At 27.4% G+C, this 20725-nt stretch overlaps 4 protein-coding genes, 2 long non-coding RNA genes and 2 other non-coding genes across 11 annotated transcripts in view; 2 read left to right on the top strand and 6 right to left on the bottom strand.

Annotated features, from left to right (window-relative positions):
* Positions 1 to 19298, top strand: part of LOC122500248 (synaptic vesicular amine transporter) — a 30842-nt gene extending 11544 nt beyond the window's left edge. Inside the window, exons 4-14 of one of the 2 annotated variants that reach the window (XM_043609099.1) lie at positions 7338 to 7461; positions 11363 to 11596; positions 11678 to 11834; positions 11914 to 12056; positions 12196 to 12378; positions 12462 to 12563; positions 12668 to 12842; positions 14041 to 14092; positions 14196 to 14379; positions 14911 to 15044; positions 15153 to 19298. In XM_043609099.1, coding sequence (XP_043465034.1) covers positions 7338 to 7461; positions 11363 to 11596; positions 11678 to 11834; positions 11914 to 12056; positions 12196 to 12378; positions 12462 to 12563; positions 12668 to 12842; positions 14041 to 14092; positions 14196 to 14379; positions 14911 to 15044; positions 15153 to 15221 — 1557 coding nt within the window. In that variant the 3' untranslated portion in view covers positions 15222 to 19298. Of the gene's footprint in view, positions 1 to 7332; positions 7462 to 11362; positions 11597 to 11677; positions 11835 to 11913; positions 12057 to 12195; positions 12379 to 12461; positions 12564 to 12667; positions 12843 to 14040; positions 14093 to 14195; positions 14380 to 14910; positions 15045 to 15152 lie in introns of both variants that reach the window. The other variant, XM_043609100.1, reaches the window with a different exon arrangement.
* Positions 138 to 2728, bottom strand: LOC122500250. Of its 2 annotated transcripts, XM_043609104.1 has the most exons (5): positions 2565 to 2728; positions 2077 to 2476; positions 865 to 1985; positions 384 to 798; positions 138 to 302 (listed from the first exon to the last, which is right to left on the bottom strand). In XM_043609104.1, the coding sequence occupies exons 1-3, from the start codon at positions 2617 to 2619 to the stop codon at positions 1952 to 1954; spliced, it is 489 nt and encodes a 162-aa protein (XP_043465039.1). In that variant the 5' UTR covers positions 2620 to 2728; the 3' UTR covers positions 138 to 302; positions 384 to 798; positions 865 to 1951. The 2 variants fall into 2 exon arrangements, with proteins under 2 accessions (XP_043465039.1, XP_043465038.1); XM_043609103.1 differs by lacking the exons at positions 2077 to 2476; positions 2565 to 2728 and having other exon boundaries at positions 384 to 786; positions 865 to 1015.
* On the bottom strand, positions 5158 to 6463 carry LOC122500253. Its single transcript, XM_043609108.1, has 3 exons — positions 6344 to 6463; positions 5659 to 6055; positions 5158 to 5569 (listed from the first exon to the last, which is right to left on the bottom strand). Exons 1-3 carry the CDS (start codon positions 6387 to 6389, stop codon positions 5542 to 5544), a joined length of 471 nt encoding a protein of 156 aa, XP_043465043.1. The 5' UTR covers positions 6390 to 6463; the 3' UTR covers positions 5158 to 5541.
* On the bottom strand, positions 7984 to 8818 carry LOC122500254. The gene is made up of 4 exons (XR_006301448.1): positions 8658 to 8818; positions 8446 to 8514; positions 8243 to 8332; positions 7984 to 8172 (listed from the first exon to the last, which is right to left on the bottom strand). It is a non-coding gene; the product is annotated as an uncharacterized LOC122500254 (long non-coding RNA).
* Positions 9479 to 10110, bottom strand: LOC122500255. Its single transcript, XR_006301449.1, has 3 exons — positions 9904 to 10110; positions 9713 to 9821; positions 9479 to 9636 (listed from the first exon to the last, which is right to left on the bottom strand). It is a non-coding gene; the product is annotated as an uncharacterized LOC122500255 (long non-coding RNA).
* Trnak-uuu lies at positions 13908 to 13980 on the top strand. Its single transcript has one exon. It is a non-coding gene; the product is annotated as a tRNA-Lys (tRNA).
* On the bottom strand, positions 14792 to 14862 carry Trnag-gcc. The gene has a single exon. It is a non-coding gene; the product is annotated as a tRNA-Gly (tRNA).
* Positions 19299 to 19407: 109 nt separating the features above from the next.
* LOC122500251 lies at positions 19408 to 20530 on the bottom strand. Of its 2 annotated transcripts, none has more exons than XM_043609106.1 (4): positions 20250 to 20530; positions 19771 to 19903; positions 19641 to 19712; positions 19408 to 19531 (listed from the first exon to the last, which is right to left on the bottom strand). In XM_043609106.1, the coding sequence occupies exons 1-4, from the start codon at positions 20454 to 20456 to the stop codon at positions 19440 to 19442; spliced, it is 504 nt and encodes a 167-aa protein (XP_043465041.1). In that variant the 5' UTR covers positions 20457 to 20530; the 3' UTR covers positions 19408 to 19439. The 2 variants fall into 2 exon arrangements, with proteins under 2 accessions (XP_043465041.1, XP_043465040.1); XM_043609105.1 differs by having other exon boundaries at positions 19431 to 19553.
* Positions 20531 to 20725: the final 195 nt, after the last annotated feature.

Below are 20725 nucleotides of genomic sequence, written 5' to 3'. Positions count from 1 at the left end.
ATATATCGTCGGGGCTACTGCAATTTTCTTAAAGGCTACTTTTTGTGCAATTTGTCATGCAATGTCGCCCTTTTAATAAAGAATTTGCAGATGCGCGCTATTGCCCGACGATGATAGGTATAGTATTAAACACACAGTTTTAGGGACATTGGTCAATAGATATCATTTATCTTTTATTTCATTTATATAATACAATTGTATTGTTTACATGCTTGTTAAATAACATACTAAATAAAATTGTAGGTTATATTAATTTGTAGAATTTTCTTCAACGTTCCATCCTTGCTATTCTTTGTTTAGCTCTAAAATAACAAAAGTAAAATATTAAATAAGGTACAACTGATAATATTCGTTAAATATTTGGAAAATTTTAGTCATCTTACATTCTTTCTATACGTCCACAGTAAGTTTTAAAATATTCTTCTCCCGTTTTTGCAAGTATCTCGTTGTTATTAGCAATAAGTTCTGGAACACATCCTTGAAAAATCTTGCCGAAACCAATTTCCAACATTGTTTGTAAAACAATATCATGTAGACAATGTCGATCCATAGCTTTTTGCCACAATTCTTCATTCAGAGGAGGATTTTTACGCGCTCTTTTCACTAATAATTCTATTAGTCTTTCTCCATTTTTTTGTTCTATCAGCTCCACTGTATCGAGTCCTATAACAGTCAAACAATGCATATTTCTCTCTTCGCATTTTTGGTATAATTCATCCTTCGTGATGTTTAAATATTGGTGTATAATTTCTGCAGGTATTTGAAATTCTTCCCCTCCTACATCAACTATGCCGAAAACTGTAAATGTAAACAGAATAAATCATCGAAACACAATATGTAATTTGGCAAAATATACTAACTTACAAAAAATAGCTAGAGTGACAAGTAGAAAAATTAAAAACTTCATCGTTCTGCAATACATTAGCAAAAGCAAGCAAAAGTGTGCGTTTTTTGAAGGTTTTTTTCTTTTATACATCATGCATGCACATAGAATTATGTATATCTTGACTTGAATAAATTTAAATTCTCAAAAATAAACACTTATTATAAGTTTGTATATATTTTTTAATTCATTTAAATTTATCCCTGTTCATTATCTAATATTGCAATAATAATTTAAATACTCTTACATAAAAATTTAATTTTCTTTAAAAATGTATGTTATATATCGTCGGGGCTACTGCAATTTTCTTAAAGTCCAGTTTTTGTGCAATTTGTCATGCATTGTCGCCCTTAATAAAGAATTTGCAGATGCGCGGTATGCCGGTATTGCAGTAGCTCCGACGATATGTGCCCGCGTCTAAGGAAAGGGGGCTTACGACCAAACATTTTCTTTCCGAAACTAATAGCATTACGTTTTTTTAAGACCTTGAAGTGTAACAAATCGTCAAAATCCAAAAATCAATTTTTTGGTCATAAGCCCCCTTTTCTCTAAGGCGGTCACTTCTGAATTATATAACATTATATTTCACACAGCACTGAAATTTGCAGCTATAGACCTATCTTATACCCAGATAAAATAATTTTTGAATATTAAAATAGCACATTTCACATCCTTTACTCAAAATTTATTACTTTCCATATCAATTGAATACATTCAAATTTAATGTGAGCTTCTATTTGATTCAAATAAATTATATTTGATTGAAATTAAATAGTTTCTAAAATATGACCTTTCGCTAATATAATAAATTGAGTGAAAAAAAAACTTTTCTAAAATTAGTTGCGTAGATTGTTCCATATTCACGAAATGATACTGAAAATTTAGACTAATTGTAATTTTTAAAATCACAAAATATATTCAAATGTAAGTAAATGTATTTAAATGAAATAGAATTCTTATTTGTTTTCTTTATTCGTCGTTTTTACACTATTCAATATAATTATTAATAAATTGGTTGTTGGCAAAAATTTGAATGTGGAAACTAGACCTGAACCATCTTCATAAGCTTTAAAATTCGAACATTAGTAACATCTGTTTAGACCTGGAAAAAATAAAGATAGGTAGTATACATTATTTTGTTGAAAAATATACTATTATCGTAGGGAAATTTGAAAATTGACAGGAAAACTTACACTCTGCTTACTCTATTGCAGTATTCTTGTATGTAATTTCGAATAGCAATATTCGAAGCACCGCTAGTTAAATGAGGCATACAAGGCCTGAGATTCATTATCCCCGTGTTTGGCAGCTCGTGAAGAAAAACATTGCTACGGCACTCTTCATCAATTATCGTGTTCCATTCATTTTCATTGATTGAAGAATAATTTTGACGCACTATTTCCACTATACGATGTATCATTCGTTCGCCACTTATTTGCTCTGTAACGTCTAAAATCTCTTGAATTCGAGCAATTGAGCATTTACTGACGGCTTCACATTTTGCATACATATCAGTTACAGTTACACCCAGATCGGGAGTCGCCTCGCTAATTGGTATAATGAACGCCTCACCCTTGACATATTCTATGCAGTCTGCAAGTTTGTTATATATATTTTTTTTTTTTGTTAAATATTAGAACCGCAATATTAGAAATCTATATAAAATACTAAAAGTACTTACAAATTGCAAGCAATATTGTAGTGAAGATATTTAACGATGCCATCATTCGATTCATTGTACAATTTTTTTGTTTTCAATTCCTAAGATATATATATTTAATTGCATTTACATATGTATATGACATTTAAATATATTCAAACGTATTCTACATTTTGTATGTTTTATCTACCATTTAGATCTTTCTATCGCGGCTAATGACAACTTCATTTTTATTTTAAGTAGAATATGGTAAATTATTCACCTGATGGAAAATTTACAATTATGACAATGGGTTAATTCCTTCAAGTCAGTCTAATGATTTTATTTGCATATATGTAACATGAGTAATGAGAGTCTAGCGGATGAGTCTATAATAAAAGCGAAAGTCTTTTTTCAGAGAAATGTTTCTCTTTCACTAAAAAAATGTATTTGATTCAAATAACCGATTACTTGAGTATTATAAATGAAAATCAATCAAAAATTGATGATTATATTCTCATCTTATTTTTAAGACGAATATCAGACTTCGACTGATATTCAAAGAAATTAAAACGAAACAAATAAACAATTATTTATACTTTATTGTTTAATAATGAACTGATTATTATTACATCACTGTAAAAAATTTTTGGGGAAAATTCCCCAAAATCTTGGTGACGCAATTTTAACCAAAAAAGGTAAATTTCCACCAAGAAAACTTGGGGAATTTTCCCCAAGAAAACTAGAGGAATTTTCCCTTTAAAATCTTGTGGAATTTTCCCTTTAAAACCTTGGGGAATTTTCCCTTTATAATCTTGGGGAATTTTCCCCAAAAAACTTTAGGAATTTTCCCTTTGAAATCTTGGGGAATTTTCCCCAAGAAACTCGAGGAAATTTCCCTTTAAAATCTTGTGGAATTTTCCCTTTGCATCCTTGGGAACTGTTCCCTTTGAAATCTTGGGGAATCTTCCCTTTGCAACCTTGGAAAATTTTTCTTGTAAATTCTTAGAAAATTTCTCTTTTAAATTACTTATTATGGAATTTTTCTCTTCGAACGTTGGGATATTTTTACTGTAAAATAGTACAGAATTTTTCAGTAAATTTTATCCTTTCATATTTGGGAAGATTGGTTTGTAAGGTTGAATAAATCTTGAACAAATTTTTTAAATACTGTTTATTATATTAGGTACTGTCAGTGAACGATAAGTACTTCAATTAAAAGTACTACATCTGAACTTTACAACATTAATAATTAATTTTTTGCTTTCGGATCGCAAATAGTCTTTGTGTAATGCGAAAGTTCTCCGTTTATATTGCCTTTAGGGGGTTGATTGTCCAACAACATACTGTAAAAATAAATTATTATTTACCTTTTACAATTGACAAAAAAATACATAAAAATTAGATTGAACAATAATATATTTACCAAAAACTATGAATATATAGTAGTAATAGGGTTATGACTTTTCTAATTCAATATTATATTTCATATTTTTATTTATATATTTTTAAAATAAATTAAAAAATTTTTATTTTGATTAAAATATAAAAAATACCTAAACTACTTTATTTTTAAAATATTAAAAATTAATTGAATTCTATAAGTCAATTGTTAAATTAACATTATATGGCAAAATATGAATAACTAACTAAATTTTTTGATAAAACCAAAAATAGTTTTAAAAAACTTTACAATACAATATGTTACACTTACAATATAATTATAATATATCTTTAAATATTATTTACCTTTTTAATAATTTTTAAATAATCCTTAAATATCGTTCTAGAATATTATTAAATATTGTCGAATTGTCCACTTCACTATTATACATATAACCATCACTATATATTTAATAACTTTGAATATTTTTTTCACTCAAGGTTTTACTCTTACGAAGGCTGAAAAGCAACTAACATGTAAAATCATCTTGAAAGACTTTTCGAAGAAGACTTCTTGAGAATTTCTCAAACATTCTAGCTAAATAAATTTATAAGAAAAAAACGGGTCCTGCGAGAAACTCATAAAATACGTCCCCTTGCAACGAGAAACCCTTAGGTATTGTTGGTCATCCAAAGACAAACCAGATGTGCCAAATCTTTCAAAATGAGAAAATGCTTCAAAACATTTTATACTTTTGACTAAGAGCAAAAAAATTTTAAGGCCCCCCATAGTATATATCTTTTAATAAACCTAACTATTTATGGCAATGCTTTTTTAAGTGAAAAATAGTTTATAATTGTTTGTTAAACATGCTTTATTAAAAAATTTTTTACCAAAGTATTAATTGTATTTTTAAGATAAAATTTTTACTATAAGTAGAACAAAAAATTTATGTAGTTCATAGTGAAAGTATTTTTTATTATATAATTATTAAATTATTAAAATTATAATAATTGTAAAGTTTAATTAATTTCATTTCTTCTAAATGCTTTTTCTAGTAAAAATTGTTATTTAAATTATAAATTAGACAAAGCTCATTTGTTTAAAACATTAATTTAATGAAGTATTATAAAAAACATTTCACTGTAATATAAATATTAATTTTTTAGCCCCTAAATCATACATTTTGTAAAAATGTTAATAATTTTGTACATGCAATTTAGTAAAAATTAACCCATTTTATAAAATTTAAAAAAGTTTTTTCAACTTTGTGGAAATTTTTATTAAATTTGGGAAAATTCCACAAAGCTTTCATAAAATGACATTTTCTTACTAATATGTGGAAAATTCCCTAAAATTATATACAAATTTCCCTATAATATTGTTGAAATTTTCACTATTATGTGGAAAATTGCACAAAATTGTAGTGAAAAATTTTTTCCCCTTCGCTTTGTAGAAAATTCCCTAATATTTTATCACTTTTCCCCAAGTTTGTTCAAAATTTCACTAATTTGTGGAAAATTCCCCAAAATCGTAGTGAAAATACTTTTCCCCGTGAATTTGTGGAATATTCCACAAGGAACCTCAGGGAAAAATCCCCAAATTTTTTACAGTGATGTTTCAATAATTTCCATTCTAAACACTTTGAAACTTTTTCTTTGCCCTGTAAAATAAAATTATTGTTGGCTACAAAAATGCTTCTGTATGTTTTCAACTTATTATAATAATATAGAAAATAAATATAAAACTTACGCTTCTTTTACACGTGAACAGAAAATATCAACATATTCCTTTAGAGCTTTTTTTGCAACATCAGAACTTGGAATTTCTCCCGGAGAGAGACAAGCAACGCCGTTTACAAATGTCATTTCCACACTTTTGATAAAGAAAGGATTAGATATACAATTATTTTGTGTAAGAGTATTCCAATCATTTTCAGTAACGGAAGGTAACTTTTTTGCTTCATTTACTAAATGGTTTATTAGATCATTGCCAGCTTCTTGCTTGGCTTTTTCCAGGCCTTCGGCTTTGGAAACAAGGCAAGGATCTTTATCTCTACATTTTTTAATAATTTCTTCTTTAGAAAGATTTAAATACTTTTTTAATAGTTCCTCTGTAGGTAACACCAAATTTTGAGCTGATGAGTAATCTATAAAAACAGTTGAAAGTTAATAATAATAATAATACGTATAGATCTCATTTCACCAATTTTAAAATATTAAATGAACAAATAAAAATCCACCAATGTATCTTTATAGAATAGCAAATATGAATTGGTTTTGATTGAAAGACACATTTTTGTGATAAAAATAATTAAAAAATGGATTATTTTAACTATTTTTGGTGTAATAAACTGCAAAGGTTTTTAATACATTATATAGTTTACTATATGATTTAATTATTTAATTAAAAAATAAAAAGAGGAGAGATTACTTACAAAAAGTTAGCAAAAATACTAATAAACCAATAGACACAGCTTTCATCTTTTTAATTTTTTTTTATATCACTTTGTAAAAAGCAACAACTTCTTTAATGTCCAAAAATCTTAGTATAAAAAAGTTCCGGTTTGATGGCTTATTTAAGCAAAATTTTATCAATAAAAATATTTAAAATAATTAATATTATCTTTCGTTTTTTGTATGATAAGAATTAATCTCTCTCATGATTGTTAAGTTATTTTTATTTTTTAAATTGATAAAAAATATTTAAATTTGTATTATTATATATCTTTAAATTATTTTAAAAATTTATAATGTTAGGATAGGTTTAGGTATGCAGCGAAAAAAAATAATACATATATAATTTCTTAACCAGATATAGTTACATTAACTAGAATAGCCCGTTTTTTAGGAAATTTTAATCAGTTTAACCGAATTTTAGATATATTTGGGACATTTTTTTTTGCAAATAGTAGCAAATAGCTTATATATAATAGACTATATAATACACGCGATATTTCAGTAAGTTTGTGAGTTTGAGTCTATAATAAATAAAGCTATAGCTATTTAAGCTTATTCAATCTGCGTTTACCTTTGGCACCTAAATTGTGACAATAAAAATTTAATTAAAACGTACTCTTTGAAGCATTTGCTGTAGGCAATCTTCGCAAGGATGTCAACACAATACACCCAATCAAGGTTCAATCGACGAGATGCTCTATGAAAGTGGCATGCTATCAAGATTTCTTGCTCAGTATGCGATTCAAGACATCATGTTTGCATTTATTTTCTTCAGATCCAGATATTTGTTTTGTATTTAATCAACTTTTAAAAAAAAGAAAATCTTATTTTAACATATCAACTTATAATAAGAGAGCTACCGAATAGTCAGCTTCAATTAATATTATTAAATTATTACTAAATTTATTACTTTCAACTATGACATTTGATTATAAAGGTTTAGAGGAATTTTATGTTTACTTTTTAGAATAGGAGACCATCAGGATGGGTGGAGGGTTGAATGGCTGGTTGCAAAGATGTCGCGAATCACGAAGACTTGTACTCGTGATTGTCGCCATCGCTTTGCTACTGGACAACATGTTACTAACCACTGTCGGTAAGTTTATGTAAATATAATTTTTAAAAATCATTAATGTGAGTTTTAGTCTCATACATATTATCCCAGGTAGTCACATTGCCTGGAAGTTACCGTAGTATTACAGTAACATTATAGGATTATTAAAAAAATTCCAATAAATAGTGTATCTCTAGTGATGAAACAAGAAAAACTTTTCTTATTTAATCATATAATTATTATTAATAATTATAGACACAATAGAGAACACAATATCCAATAATCTCCGTACGTTTGAATGTACTAGGTTTTAAGGGTGATTAATCTCATTTAATCCAAAAATAATATTCTACTTTCAATTACACATATGTGTAATTGAAAGTAGTATATATAAGTAAGTATATATAAGTAGTATATATGTACATATATAATATGAAGATCTCTAGGGAAATATCTCAATAAATCTTAAGTATTTACTTATAGAAACAATTTTATTATATCCGTCCGACGTTTCATTGCACAATAATTTATGATTATACCTACTTTGAAGTGCATTATCTTTTTTACTTATTATTTTATTTTTTATTACAGTAGAATTAAATGGACAATTTAGAAAACTTATACTATATCAGTAAATTTTAGATATTTGATCCAAAAATATTATAGAAATAATTAACTTCTGCTGGTGAGAATGCTTTCCAATTTTCCGAATTGAATTAATATGGTCAAATACATTGCAAAAGTTGCAGTGATCTGAAAAATATTAAAAATTAAAATTAAAGTTGCCTATTTAAAAAAATATAAAATAGAAATTTTTTACAACCGCTTGTAACAATTCAGAATCCAATGAAAATAATCCTCCCACTGAAAAGTATAATTTTTGGTGTTGCAGTTGTAGAGAAAAATTCTCAATCTGAAATACATAATATGTACGCAATAATGAAATACAATTTATTAATATATTAAATTAAATAATTAAATTAATTAATTGAATTAAAATTAATTGAATAATGTACAAATAGTTACCATTTCAAAGGAATTATTTTCATCAGTTTGTACACTTATTTTATTTAAAAGCTTTTCTGCGCCAGCTGCCTGAAAAAGTTTCTTTTTAAAAATCTAATGTATTATCTATACATTGAATTTGTACTGATACAAATTCATTTTTTATTTCATAATAATAAAGTAAAAAATTTTTATGTAACAAAACATGAAACTTATGATTTTAAAAATAATACTTCTCTCACTGTCCAGTTGCAAACTAATACAATTGTTATTATGGAACAAGTACACAATATTATTGTTATTATGCTAGCAAAAAGGCGGTAAGGAATTTTGGCATTTTCAAGTTCAATTATCAAACTATAAAAAGCCAAAGTGATAAACACAACAGCTTCTAAAGCACTTAAGATCTGCAAGAAGATAACACAATAATATAATATATGAAACGGTGCAGATATTACGTATTATATACATATATATGTAATAATAATACATCAATACCAAAGTTAATGTAAATATTAAATTGAATTGTTTTCCAATCTTGCATAAATTAGCATGAACTTTCGCTAATTCCCGGAGAAGTACATCAATATTTTTATTGTTTGAAGTAACCTATTAATATGATTATATACAAAATCGCATTTCGGGGATTAAAAACAAAAATTTATTATTATTATTATTATTATTATACATACTTGAGAAACAGTAGATTGTAAGCAACTTTCAAGTTTTTCATTAATGGATTTGAATTCTAAACCAAGTAACCAAATTAAAGTTAAGAAAAGGCCAATCTTCAATTTGTGCATTATGTTCGGAAACCACCATGTTAACCAATCCATTAAAGTATACGCGCTGTTGTAATATATATATTGCATTAAGTATACGTATAACATATAATACAATATAATATAATAACTTTCTTGAAACTTTCAAATTAATATGGATGCGAAAAATTTGGTTTTTTTTATATCAATTTGTTGCAATTTGATACTTTCAAGTTAACAGTGATGCAATATAATTATTTTAAATTATTTATATGACTAAACTTTACCTTATTCCAAAAGAAAGTATCTGAGCACTTATTGAAAAAAGAGCACAAAAATATAATATCACGAAAATTTTATATTTCTTCAAATGTTTTGTGTATTTAAAAAAACATCCCACTTTCTGTAAATTATTGTCTTGAGCAACTAGGGAATCAACTGCTTCTATAAACTGTCAGAGACAATTTTATATAATTATATTTGTAGGTATATATAATTTTTGATTTTATTTTTATGTGTATATTTACTTGATTGTTAAATAGAATTTTCCAGAAAATAACATCAAATACATTGATCACATTCAATTGATACCTTATAGCAATCAGTAATTGTACATCCACACTAAGTTGTTGAAAACTGTATAATTATATAATTAAAGATTGTGTCAAATTAATGTTGTAAAATAAGAAATATTTTTCTTTTTTAGTCTTCTTCTTACATTCTTTCCTTCCTAATGTTGTACGATTGTCCAATGTGCGAACTCAAAATTAAAATCACTATTAAAATGTTATATATAATAAGTATTTTACTTAAAGTGTATTTTCTATTGGAACCATTAGGCACAACTGCCAGAATGCCAAATGGACGCCAAATCCAATTTGCAGATTCCACAATAGAATATAAATCTAAATGTCTTTTAGTTTCTTCATACATACATGAAAAGAAGAATAATAAAATTTAATAAATGAATTCTTTATATACATATAATACTCTTCAGAATATGAATAAATTAAATTTAATATTCCGTGCAATTTAAAGAATATATAATTATTAATGAATTGTGAAATTAAAAAAATTACATATTACTCACTAGATTTCCAAAGCTGAAAAATCTTGTTGAGAAAAGTCATTTCTTAATTTTTTTATATTCTGTTGATGTTAATTTATACTTATCCAAACACGAGAAAAATATCGGTTCGTTGCGAAAGAAAACGCATTATATATATTATGCCATTTATATAATTCTTATCTATGTTAAATATGAAAGATTAATGAATATTTGTCAATTTAATGGAAAAATTCTTCTTTTAATAGAATAAGCCATTACTGTAATTAAATTTCCTAAGTATAAAATTCTAATAAAAGTATGATTATAATTTAGTTGTTCATAAAGAAGATATTGAAAAGATAAATACAAAAATAATAAAATACATTGATCTTCTTCTTGAACAATTTTGAAAATAAAGAATTCGAATTTTGTACAGTTATATATATGTATTAAAGTTGAAAATGTGTAAATCGACAGTTTTAACCCTTTCTCATATAGTTATTTGCTGTTAAAAAAAGAATAATGCGTCGCAATAAGAAAAAGGAAAAGGCAATTTCTAGGACTATAAAGGTTTTTGAATGTGGTCAGTTCTCAGTTACTCGTTTGAAGCTTTTAACTTTTTACTCTTAACACCTCCACACACTCCAGAATGTTTAATTCAATAGGGTTGTGGAATGAAGGAGCAGGGCAAAGGAAACGTATGGGTCTCCATATGTCAAGCCACCAATCCAGATAAGTGGTCATGCATTTATGGAATACCATTGCACAGCGCACATATTCACACAGCTTTTCCTTTTAGTATTTTCCATTGACTAATAGATATTTGTTTCAAATATATATTATACTTTCAAACAATATAATTAAACATAATATCGTTACGTTAAAAAATAATAATAAAGTATATAAACGAAGAGAAGTTATTTTAGATGATTCAGTTGCTATTATAGGGTAGTACTAGTAATTACACACATTTAATAATTAGGTCTCATAGCTCATTGTTTTGCTGTGAAAGCTAATTATTACTGTTATTAAAATTGAATATTTTGAATTTAATTCAAAATATGTTTTTCCCAATAATTTTAATGTAGAAAGTACATCAAGTATTTTATTAAAATTTCGAATTTTTTAGTTCCCATCATCCCGGAGTTCCTGTATGATATTAAACATCCAAATTCAACTTTGAGTCAACACCTAGAGGGAGCATCCCCCGTAACAACTGTCAGCCTGGCCACAACAACATTAACAACACCGACAGCAAATAATCTTTTGACAACGGCTTCTGGAATAAGATGTTCATGTTGGAATTCATCATCGAATCATACTCATCCGGAATATTTTAATTATAAACCCACCCCTTTTACCGGTAATTATTAATTATTAAATATAATTATAATGCAATAAACATGAAATGCATAATATTTACTTTTTCTACTTGAAAAATTAGAAATTTCAACTATCAATGTAACAAGTATTGAAGAAAGAGAAAAAGTGGAAAGACATCGAGAACTTGTGGAAGAAACTGTAGCAGTTGGAATTATGTTTGCCTCCAAGGCATTTGTTCAGTTATTAGCAAATCCTATTGTAGGTCCTCTCACTCACAAGTATGTATATAATTTGATATGAATATAAATTGATTCGAATCTGATTTGAACAGCTTCTTTAAAATCAATATTTTTTTAGAATTGGATACGACATTCCCATGTTTACCGGATTCATTATAATGTTCTTATCAACTTTAATATTTGCGTTCGGACGAAGTTACGGAATACTGTTCTTGGCTCGTGCTCTGCAAGGAATAGGATCATCATGTTCAAGTGTTTCTGGTTCGTATATAGATCAACTTTTAAATTATTCAATTTAGTTTACACCCCATACAGCATCTATACTTGCAACAAGATTGTTGCAGGAAGTTTAGATGCTGAAGGAGAAAGTTGCCTTGAATTTATATTTTCTATTATATAGGTATGGGTATGCTGGCGGAAAGGTATCAAGATGACAAAGAACGTGGAAATGCAATGGGGATTGCTTTAGGGGGATTAGCTCTGGGAGTATTAATTGGTCCTCCGTTTGGGGGCATCATGTACGAATTTGTAGGAAAATCTGCTCCTTTCTTGGTTCTTTCTGCACTTGCTCTTGGGGATGGATGTCAGTATTATTTATAATTGAATGTTTCAATTTCATACATTAGTTAAGGTAGATAAATGTAAATAAACCTTTATCTATTTTAGTGCTGCAACTACTTATGCTTCAACCTTCAATAGTTTACACAGAAGTAGAGCCACCGTCTTTAAAAGCCCTCATAACAGATCCGTATATTCTACTTGCTGCTGGTAAAATATTTAAATTTTATAAATACATTACTGCGTGATCATATAAAAATGCCAAAATGGACATTATTCCTATTTGTCTAATAATTGGAAAATAAATCAATTAGGTGCTATAACTTTTGCAAATACTGGTATTGCCATGTTGGAACCTAGTCTTCCCATTTGGATGATGGATACAATGGGTGCGAGCAGATGGAAACAGGGGGCCACATTTCTTCCAGCAAGCATCAGTTATCTTATTGGCACAAACCTTTTTGGACCGCTCGGTCACAAAATGGGAAGGTCAGTCGTAAATTTAATATTTGATTGATTGAATTGATGCATGAATCTATATTTTTTAGCAGATAAGATTTCATAATCACAATATTATTTCAAAACTTTAAAATCATATTTAAAGATAGTTTTATTATTTATTTGAAAGTATCCCATCTTCTCTAAATTATAATAACTGTAAATTTCGCCTACAATATTTTGCAGTAAGCTTACTTTAATAATACTTTATTATACTACATTAAACTAATATAAATACCTTCAGAATTATTTTCCATCGTGTCCTATAAAAATCGATGATGCACTTGACAACAAAATATTACTGTTCAATAGACTATTCACACTATGCATTTTCTCTTTGAAATGTTATTATAAGAATGTAAGAAAAAAACCCGATTAAAAATATTGAAAATTGTTTGAGTTATGCTGCGTGCCGATTTGCGTCCCAGGAATTTCAGGTATAAGTGCAATTGCGTCACAGACAAAACTAAAAATTTGTTTTGTTGTTCAGTTGAAAATAAAACAATGTTATTAATCTTGTCATTACATAATAAAAAATTGTCAAAATTATTTGTCTTATAATATCGCGTTACAATTTGGAAAGAGGGAAATGTGGGGGGACAGTTTGCCAGTGGTTCTCAGCTCTTAGGCAAAAATCGATAATCGATCGCCCCCCGTAGCTACCGGGACGCAATTCGGTCAAAAAGGGATCATACCTGGATTTCCGCACGCAATTCGGACACACCGGATATTTGTATTATCTGAACAGTTCCTGCTCAGCAGGTAGCCACCCTACGCAGGTAGCCGTTGCCAAACGGTCAGGCGCGCTCGGTAAAAGGGATCGAAATTTTAATTAAACCGATTTGGGACACGTATAAAACCTTTTGTTCTGTATTCTCTACAAGGGTCAAAGAACTTTTTTATCCAAAAAAAATCGATTTTTTAAAATATCTACTTTTATTTTTTATAAGGTTATTTATTTTATATTTTTTTATATTTGCCTTGGAGGTTGCACGGTTTTGTCCCACTGTTTGAGACATTTTAAGGGACTTATTCTCAAGCGTCGCAAACCACCGCGCCCGGATAGCTCAGTCGGTAGAGCATCAGACTTTTAATCTGAGGGTCCAGGGTTCGAGTCCCTGTTCGGGCGTTTCTTTTTAGTTTTTGAACCAAATTTATATGTTACATGTATATTTTTTTAATGTTTCAGATGGCTGGCATCTTTGATCGGACTTGTTGTTATTGGAATTTGTTTAATATGTGTATGTACAACTAAACTTGTATTTATTATAATTCTTTTTGTAAATTTAAAAAGAAATTATCTTAGAAAAGTAAATTAATAAATTTATGTAAATTTCTGTGCAGATACCTCTTGCGAAAAGTATCAACCACCTGATAATTCCCAATGCCGGTTTAGGATTTGCAATTGGCATGGTCGATAGTTCAATGATGCCAGAATTGGGATATCTAGTAGACATTAGACACACGGCGGTTTATGGAAGTGTTTATGCTATCGGTGATGTCGCATTCTGTCTGGGCTATGCTATTGGTAAATAATTTATATTTTTAATATTGAAATTTTTAATTTAAATCTTAAATAAAAAAAGAATTGGTAATAAAATTTGTAACGAAGTAAACTGTCACTTGGTTTACTTGTATTTCATACGGATTTTCGTTCAGCGTAGACCGCGCAGACTGTACAAAAATACAGTGCTATAGTAAGCGAGTTCTGTCTCTGTCTTTTCTATCGCTCCGTCGCCTTTTTTCTAATTTTGGTATAGTCCGTTGGTCAGCCTTCCCTTTTTCTAATAGGTACCGTTTAAATTCGACAAGGAAGGATTTATAGGAAAACTCAGGTGTAATGAGGGATTTTCTATCTACTTTCTAATTAAAAAAATTATATATTTCTAAATTTTTACATGAATTAATTATTGTAAACTTGGAAAAATTAAAAAAAAGATTGCATCGGCCGGGAATCGAACCCGGGCCGCCCGCGTGGCAGGCGAGCATTCTACCACTGAACCACCGATGCTGTTGGGAAAATGATTTTTTAAATTAATAAACATTTTTCTGTATTTAGGACCTGCTCTAAGTGGAACTCTGGTGAACAGTATAGGATTTGAGTGGATGCTGTTTTGGATTGCGATTCTTAATTTCTTGTATGCTCCTCTTATGTACTTCTTAAAATCTCCACCAACAAAAGAGGAACAGAAGGTAGTGTGTCTAACTCATTAATTTAAAATATTTAATTACATTTTAGTCAAAGTTAGTATTATAATGTAGGGAAATTATGTATTTATTGGTTTTAAATTTTTGTTTTAGTCCCTCATAATAGGAGAGAAATCTTGCGTTCGATACGAGTCCTACCAAAATGATGAAGAGGAGCCTTAATGATGAAGAAAGATATACGAATTTTCAGCTTTTTCATTTTAATTTTGAAAATATTGAATTTTTCGTCTTCTTTTTAATTTAATTAGAATCTATAAATATCGACCAATTTCCCCGCGTTAAAATGATGAGCATTAAGATAACGTATATTTAAGAGTTTTTTGATTATAGAACTTTTCATTTTAAGCGTTGAAAAGTACATGTAAGAATTTTAAGCGCTTTCTGGATGAAATCAAATACACATTCGTTGGCAAACTAAAAACAATTTAGAAGCAAAAACAATGACCTGTAATAAAAATGATGCTTTTAAACGTAGAAAGTATATAAAAATTATAATATTAATATATAAAATTAGATTTTGTCGTGAAAAACATAAAACAATTTCTACATGTAATTATTATTGTAATTATATATAACTGCATTATTATCTCTAACAAATGTGTTAGTAGACAAGAAATACATAAAGTATATGAAGAAAAATATTTCGATTCTGGATGCATTGCTCTGACCGTACAACAAATAATTAAATTCATATTTAGGAAAATTAAATAAAATTTTTCACTGAATTTTACCTTAGAGCTGTTTTATCCTCATATATTAATTAAAGGATATTATATTCAGAATGTGATATGAAAAATTGGTTCTTAAGGTAGAATGAAATATTTAAATATCACATGTTACGTCTTTCACTTATAAAATTTATAAATAAAAGTTAAAAATATAAAAGTTGTCAAATATATAATCACAATAAAATAATTATAAATATCGAAATAAAAGCAATGATGTATATTATGAAATATGCGATGCAAGGCAACTTATTATTCATATTATAATATTTGGTGAGAAAAACCCATAATAGTCTTGTGCACCTAATATTTATTCAATAATATGAAAAGTTGCATATTGTTTAGACAAAAGATGAAATATATTGACATATAAGTAATAATCGAAATTTCATGTCGTGGGTCTATAAGTGTATTAAATATATTATTCTACATGAATATTGCATATAATTGTTAAAACTTGAACTGAATCTTTATTATAGGCATATAAGAATTACAGTAAATATCAAAGCTATTCATAAATTGCGAATCCTATAATGACTTTTTAATGGGGATGAAATCTTTAAAATTCAAAATTTATAAAAAAAAAAGAAGGAAACCACCTGATTTGGATTCCCTGAATGGCTGCAGGGAAACCGTGCGATAAATGCGATCGGGTTAATTGAAGCGCTCCTTATAACAATAATTGATTACATTTTTAAAATATTCTGCATGATTGAAAAAATGACGAATCCCCAATAATGAAAATGACGATTTTAATTTTTTTTCTTATTAACAACAGTTTTAAAAAAATTGAGTTTATATCAACTTTTGTATTTAATTTATGCCTATAAATTTTTTTAACTTCGTACAAACTTGCGTTCTTTAACATTACTTTATCGAAATTTCATATTTTCGCTTTTATGTTTAAAAAAAAGGTTTGAAATATTTGAAAAGAACGTGTTCTTTATATTAATGTCAACCGAATTTAGATAAAATATGAGGGAAAAATGATTATTAAATTTCCAGACAACACACGAATCATATGTGAGAGAATTCGCAGTTGAAAACTATGAGAAATAAAATGTATATTTTGAAAAAAAAAAATAAAATATATAAATACATGGAAAAACTCGATGTTTAACGTTAATATTATCTAGATGTTAAAGTTTAAAATATCTTTGTTTTAATGTAAGAAACTGTCTATATATTAAAATTTAATATCTAGAGATTTGATGTATTGAACGTTAATGTTACGCAGTTTTTCTGCGGATATCAAATTGAGACAAAAAAACGAATCAAAAGTGTCAACTTTTGATTCGTTTTTTGTCTCAATTTGATATCCTGAGAAAAAATGTGGTCGAGTAAATGAATATATAATTTTTAGTCAAAAACAGAATTAATGTTTAAATTATAGATTATTTTCAAATAAAGCAACCAAAAAATATATCAAGAATAGAAGTGCAGGTTATTATTTAAACCATAAAAATTTAAAAGTCTGTAAACTTTTGCAAAGATTCGATATTTTCTATATTATATTTATAAATTTACAAAGAATTTGAAAAAATCGGTAAAATAATATAATCTTTTCTTTAATAAATTATATGTAAAGTGAAGAAAAAAGTCTAGTCTTCTGCTGCCAATTCAAAAAAACAATAGGTATATGCAGTCTGCAAACCTACTCCCGGTACGGAACGCGAGTCAATTCGTTGTCTCGGAATTTGATAATCGCTCTTCTCTTTCTATATAAATCAAGAAATATAAAAAACGCTGAATTCGAAGTCGAAATATTTGCCAAATAAAAAGAGACATTTGTTTAACTATAAACATATAAGTATATAACGCAATTGCGGAAAATGTTATTTAAGAGTATAGATTAATAACAGATATTTATTATTGTACTTGTACTTAAGAATTTTTAGTAAATTATTTATATACGCCTCAGAAAATATTTTCAAAAGACAACCAAGGCTAATACAACATAATTTGATGTTGTTCCTGGTACGATTCAACTATATTAATTTTCTTAATGTCCGTCGATGGCGTGTATTAAAAGAAAGATAAAAGAAAGACAAATGAATTCATCACCTTGACAGTCTTTGATTGTGTTTATCGTTTCAAATTTGAATTCGTATTAAAAGAAAATTAAAAATTAAAAATTAAGAAAAGTTTGAAAAGAAAAAAGAATATTTTACGTAAAAGCCTATATACTATAAATTGCTTGCTATTACCATCACCATATTACTGATATACTATAAATATACTGCTACTACTGGTAGTTTAAATCTGTGTTCGAATTGCAATGCAATCAAAAATGGTTTAAAAAGCTGTGTAAACGGGTCACGTACAGCTTCCATAGAATAGTAGAAGTCTAACTATACAACGAAACATTAAATACTTTTATTTCTAGAAACAACATTTTTAGCATAAATTCATAAGCGTATGATTGAACTTTTTTTCTTTTATTACCATATAAATTTATATTTTAATAAAAAGTTGTCTTTTCTATATGTTTGTCAAAAAATTTCTCGAACGAAATTTCAATGCAACGAATAGTGAATTGTAAAGATTTCTAAAAAGTATGTAACTAGTATAGATTATTATATTATATTATTAATTACATCAACAAATGGTTTATTAAGAAGGGTTGTGATAATAAATTAGAAACTATATCGAAAGGCATTATCGTTTTAAGTTATATTATAATTTCGTTATGTAATCGAAATTAGTGACTCGTCGAGGGCTGCTATTGTGAACAGACAATAAGCAATCAAAAAACGCATCTCCCAGTAGTTGATGAATAGGAAATCGATTATTTATTTAATGAAAATGAAACAAAAAAAGTTTTTAATTTCATCCTTACACAGATTGTATACCTAATCTAAAATTCTAAAATTACTCCTCCAAACAAAAAACTTGCGTCTTGTCTGTAAAAGCATGGAAGGAGGGAAAAAAGTATAGTTTACGCATGATAATGTCTTACATTCTCTAATTTTGTCTCTAATGAAAAAGTTACAATGAATGTAAAAAAGTATATTTATGCATTATTTTATCGTCTATTTCCATATTTATAGTCAGCTGGTAAATGGGTCCGATTTAAAGTCTTTGTAGAAAGAAACAAAGGCTTGATTTACGCAGAATATATACTATAATATATGTACGTGTTATTATTTTGAAAAATATTTATTCCTTACGTGTATGTAGCTTGAAATTTAATTAACGCTATATTATAAAAATATTCGGCTTCGAATTGCGTTTTGAATTTCGACAAAAGAATGATACAATTTAAATTGACAACGACAAGGACTTTGAAAATGATATTTTGGATGATGCTCATATCAAAACTGAAAAAGAAAAAAAAATAGCATAAATTTTGCTTAAATGCATAATTAATAATTATTCGAATGGCATAATCAAAACATAATATGTAAAATAGAAGCAATAAGTTACTTTATTCTGATAGTTTATGTACCTGTATTAATTGTATGGACAATATATTGCATGTGTACTATATAAATAAATTTGACGTTGATATAGAGCTTTTATAAGTATCTTTTTATAAATTTATCTTCTTGCTTTATATTAAAACGATTAAAACTTTCAATGTACTAACTAAATAAATATAAAAATGATTTTTCCTTATTCCAAAGTGATTATTATGTTATTTTAATCGACGGGACTAATGCATTTTAGAATCTAGATCGTCGATGGTAATTTTCTTTATGCCTTGCACAATTTGCAAAGTGCTGTTCAACATATGTTGAACTGCATCTGCAATTAATTAAATTATTGACTAGAAAATAGAGAAAATAGCCATTAAAATCAATTAAAATATAATAAATAAATATCTTTAAATACTATTTTTATTCTACACATTTACCAATTTCAGGATGCTCATTACTTAATTCGATTTTTAATTTCTCCTGTTCATTTATCTGTGATGTTTCCTTATCTGTAAAATTCGTCTCATTGTTATGTACATTAAGAGAATTAACAATTATTATTCTTACTGTCACTTAATTCACTCGAGGCGAGAATTTTATTCTTCTCTGTGATAAAATTAATATCCTTGATACGCTGCTTTGTCTTTTCCAAAATTGACACATTTGATTCGATTCGTTTCATCAAGGAAGCTAATTGAAACTGAAATTTTTTTTACAGACTTATTACACACAGTCATAGATGTGACGCTCTCCCAAGAAAGGTACCTAAGAAGCAAACTAATTATAGGTTAGGTTCGTGTTAGATTTATCTTGATTAAAAGGATTAAAAGTTTATTTTTAATTATTTGAATTTGAAACCAATTTTCATTGAATATTTTGGATATAATGAAGACTTGAAAATCAATAACTTTTAATTAATAATTGATTCTCTTTCTGTATTTTTACTCAAAAAATTAAAAACATAACATCAAATTTTTTGCTTCTTAGGTATTTTTATTCGGAGCGTGACATAGATATTATTAATAATAAATAGCTTTATTTATTACATCAATATCTGTATAAGTTGTTCGTTTCATAGATCTTTGAATATCGTCATCATCGTTGACTTCTTTTAAAACATTATTCAAAAATTGAAAAGGCTCTATTGAATTTTCTTTCACTCGATTCAACAACTCATGAAATTCTTTATAACATTTATCATTTTTTTGCATATTGAATCTAGAATCGGGAGAAATTTTGGACGTTATCGACATTTTGAAACAATCTACTGTTGTTTTTTCACAACTTTTTCTTTGACGACCTGACGACGTAGTTCTTTTATTGATTTTTTATTTCTTTTTACCACTTTCAGAGTTTTGGTTTTTTTTACATTAAAACATAAACACTTTGTAATTTATTTTTCATTGAAAAAGAAATAGTTTTTAAGAATGTTTCAGATGAAAAGTAATTGAAACTCAAAACTTAGGTTAAAATAAATAGCCTGTTGTTATAGCAACAATATCCAAATACTTTATCACTATTT

This window comes from Leptopilina heterotoma, unplaced genomic scaffold (genome assembly GCF_015476425.1).
Source record: "Leptopilina heterotoma isolate Lh14 unplaced genomic scaffold, ASM1547642v1 Lhet_182, whole genome shotgun sequence".
NCBI lineage: Eukaryota > Metazoa > Arthropoda > Insecta > Hymenoptera > Figitidae > Leptopilina > Leptopilina heterotoma.
The sequence above is the reverse complement of the archived record's forward strand: the minus strand, read 5'-3'. Positions and strand labels throughout refer to the sequence as shown.

Bases quoted from the DNA above. Each gene is read 5' to 3' on its own strand.
- LOC122500250 (XM_043609103.1), bottom strand. From the start codon at position 979: ATGATGTATAAAAGAAAAAAACCTTCAAAAAACGCACACTTTTGCTTG. The intron at 787-864 runs GTAAGTTAGTAT...TTTTCGGCATAG, and splicing joins TGTCACTCTAGCTATTTTTT to TTGATGTAGGAGGGGAAGAA. The intron at 303-383 runs GTAAGATGACTA...TTGTTATTTTAG, and splicing joins TGTGGACGTATAGAAAGAAT to AGCTAAACAAAGAATAGCAA.
- LOC122500253 (XM_043609108.1), bottom strand. From the start codon at position 6,389: ATGAAAGCTGTGTCTATTGGTTTATTAGTATTTTTGCTAACTTTTT. The intron at 6,056-6,343 runs GTAAGTAATCTC...CTGTTTTTATAG, and splicing joins AGTATTTTTGCTAACTTTTT to ATTACTCATCAGCTCAAAAT. The intron at 5,570-5,658 runs GTAAGTTTTATA...TTTATTTTACAG, and splicing joins TGTTCACGTGTAAAAGAAGC to GGCAAAGAAAAAGTTTCAAA.
- LOC122500251 (XM_043609105.1), bottom strand. From the start codon at position 20,456: ATGTCGATAACGTCCAAAATTTCTCCCGATTCTAGATTCAATATGCAA. The intron at 19,904-20,249 runs GTAATAAATAAA...AAAAAATTTCAG, and splicing joins CAACTTATACAGATATTGAT to TTTCAATTAGCTTCCTTGAT. The intron at 19,713-19,770 runs GTAAGAATAATA...CGAATTTTACAG, and splicing joins CTCGAGTGAATTAAGTGACA to ATAAGGAAACATCACAGATA.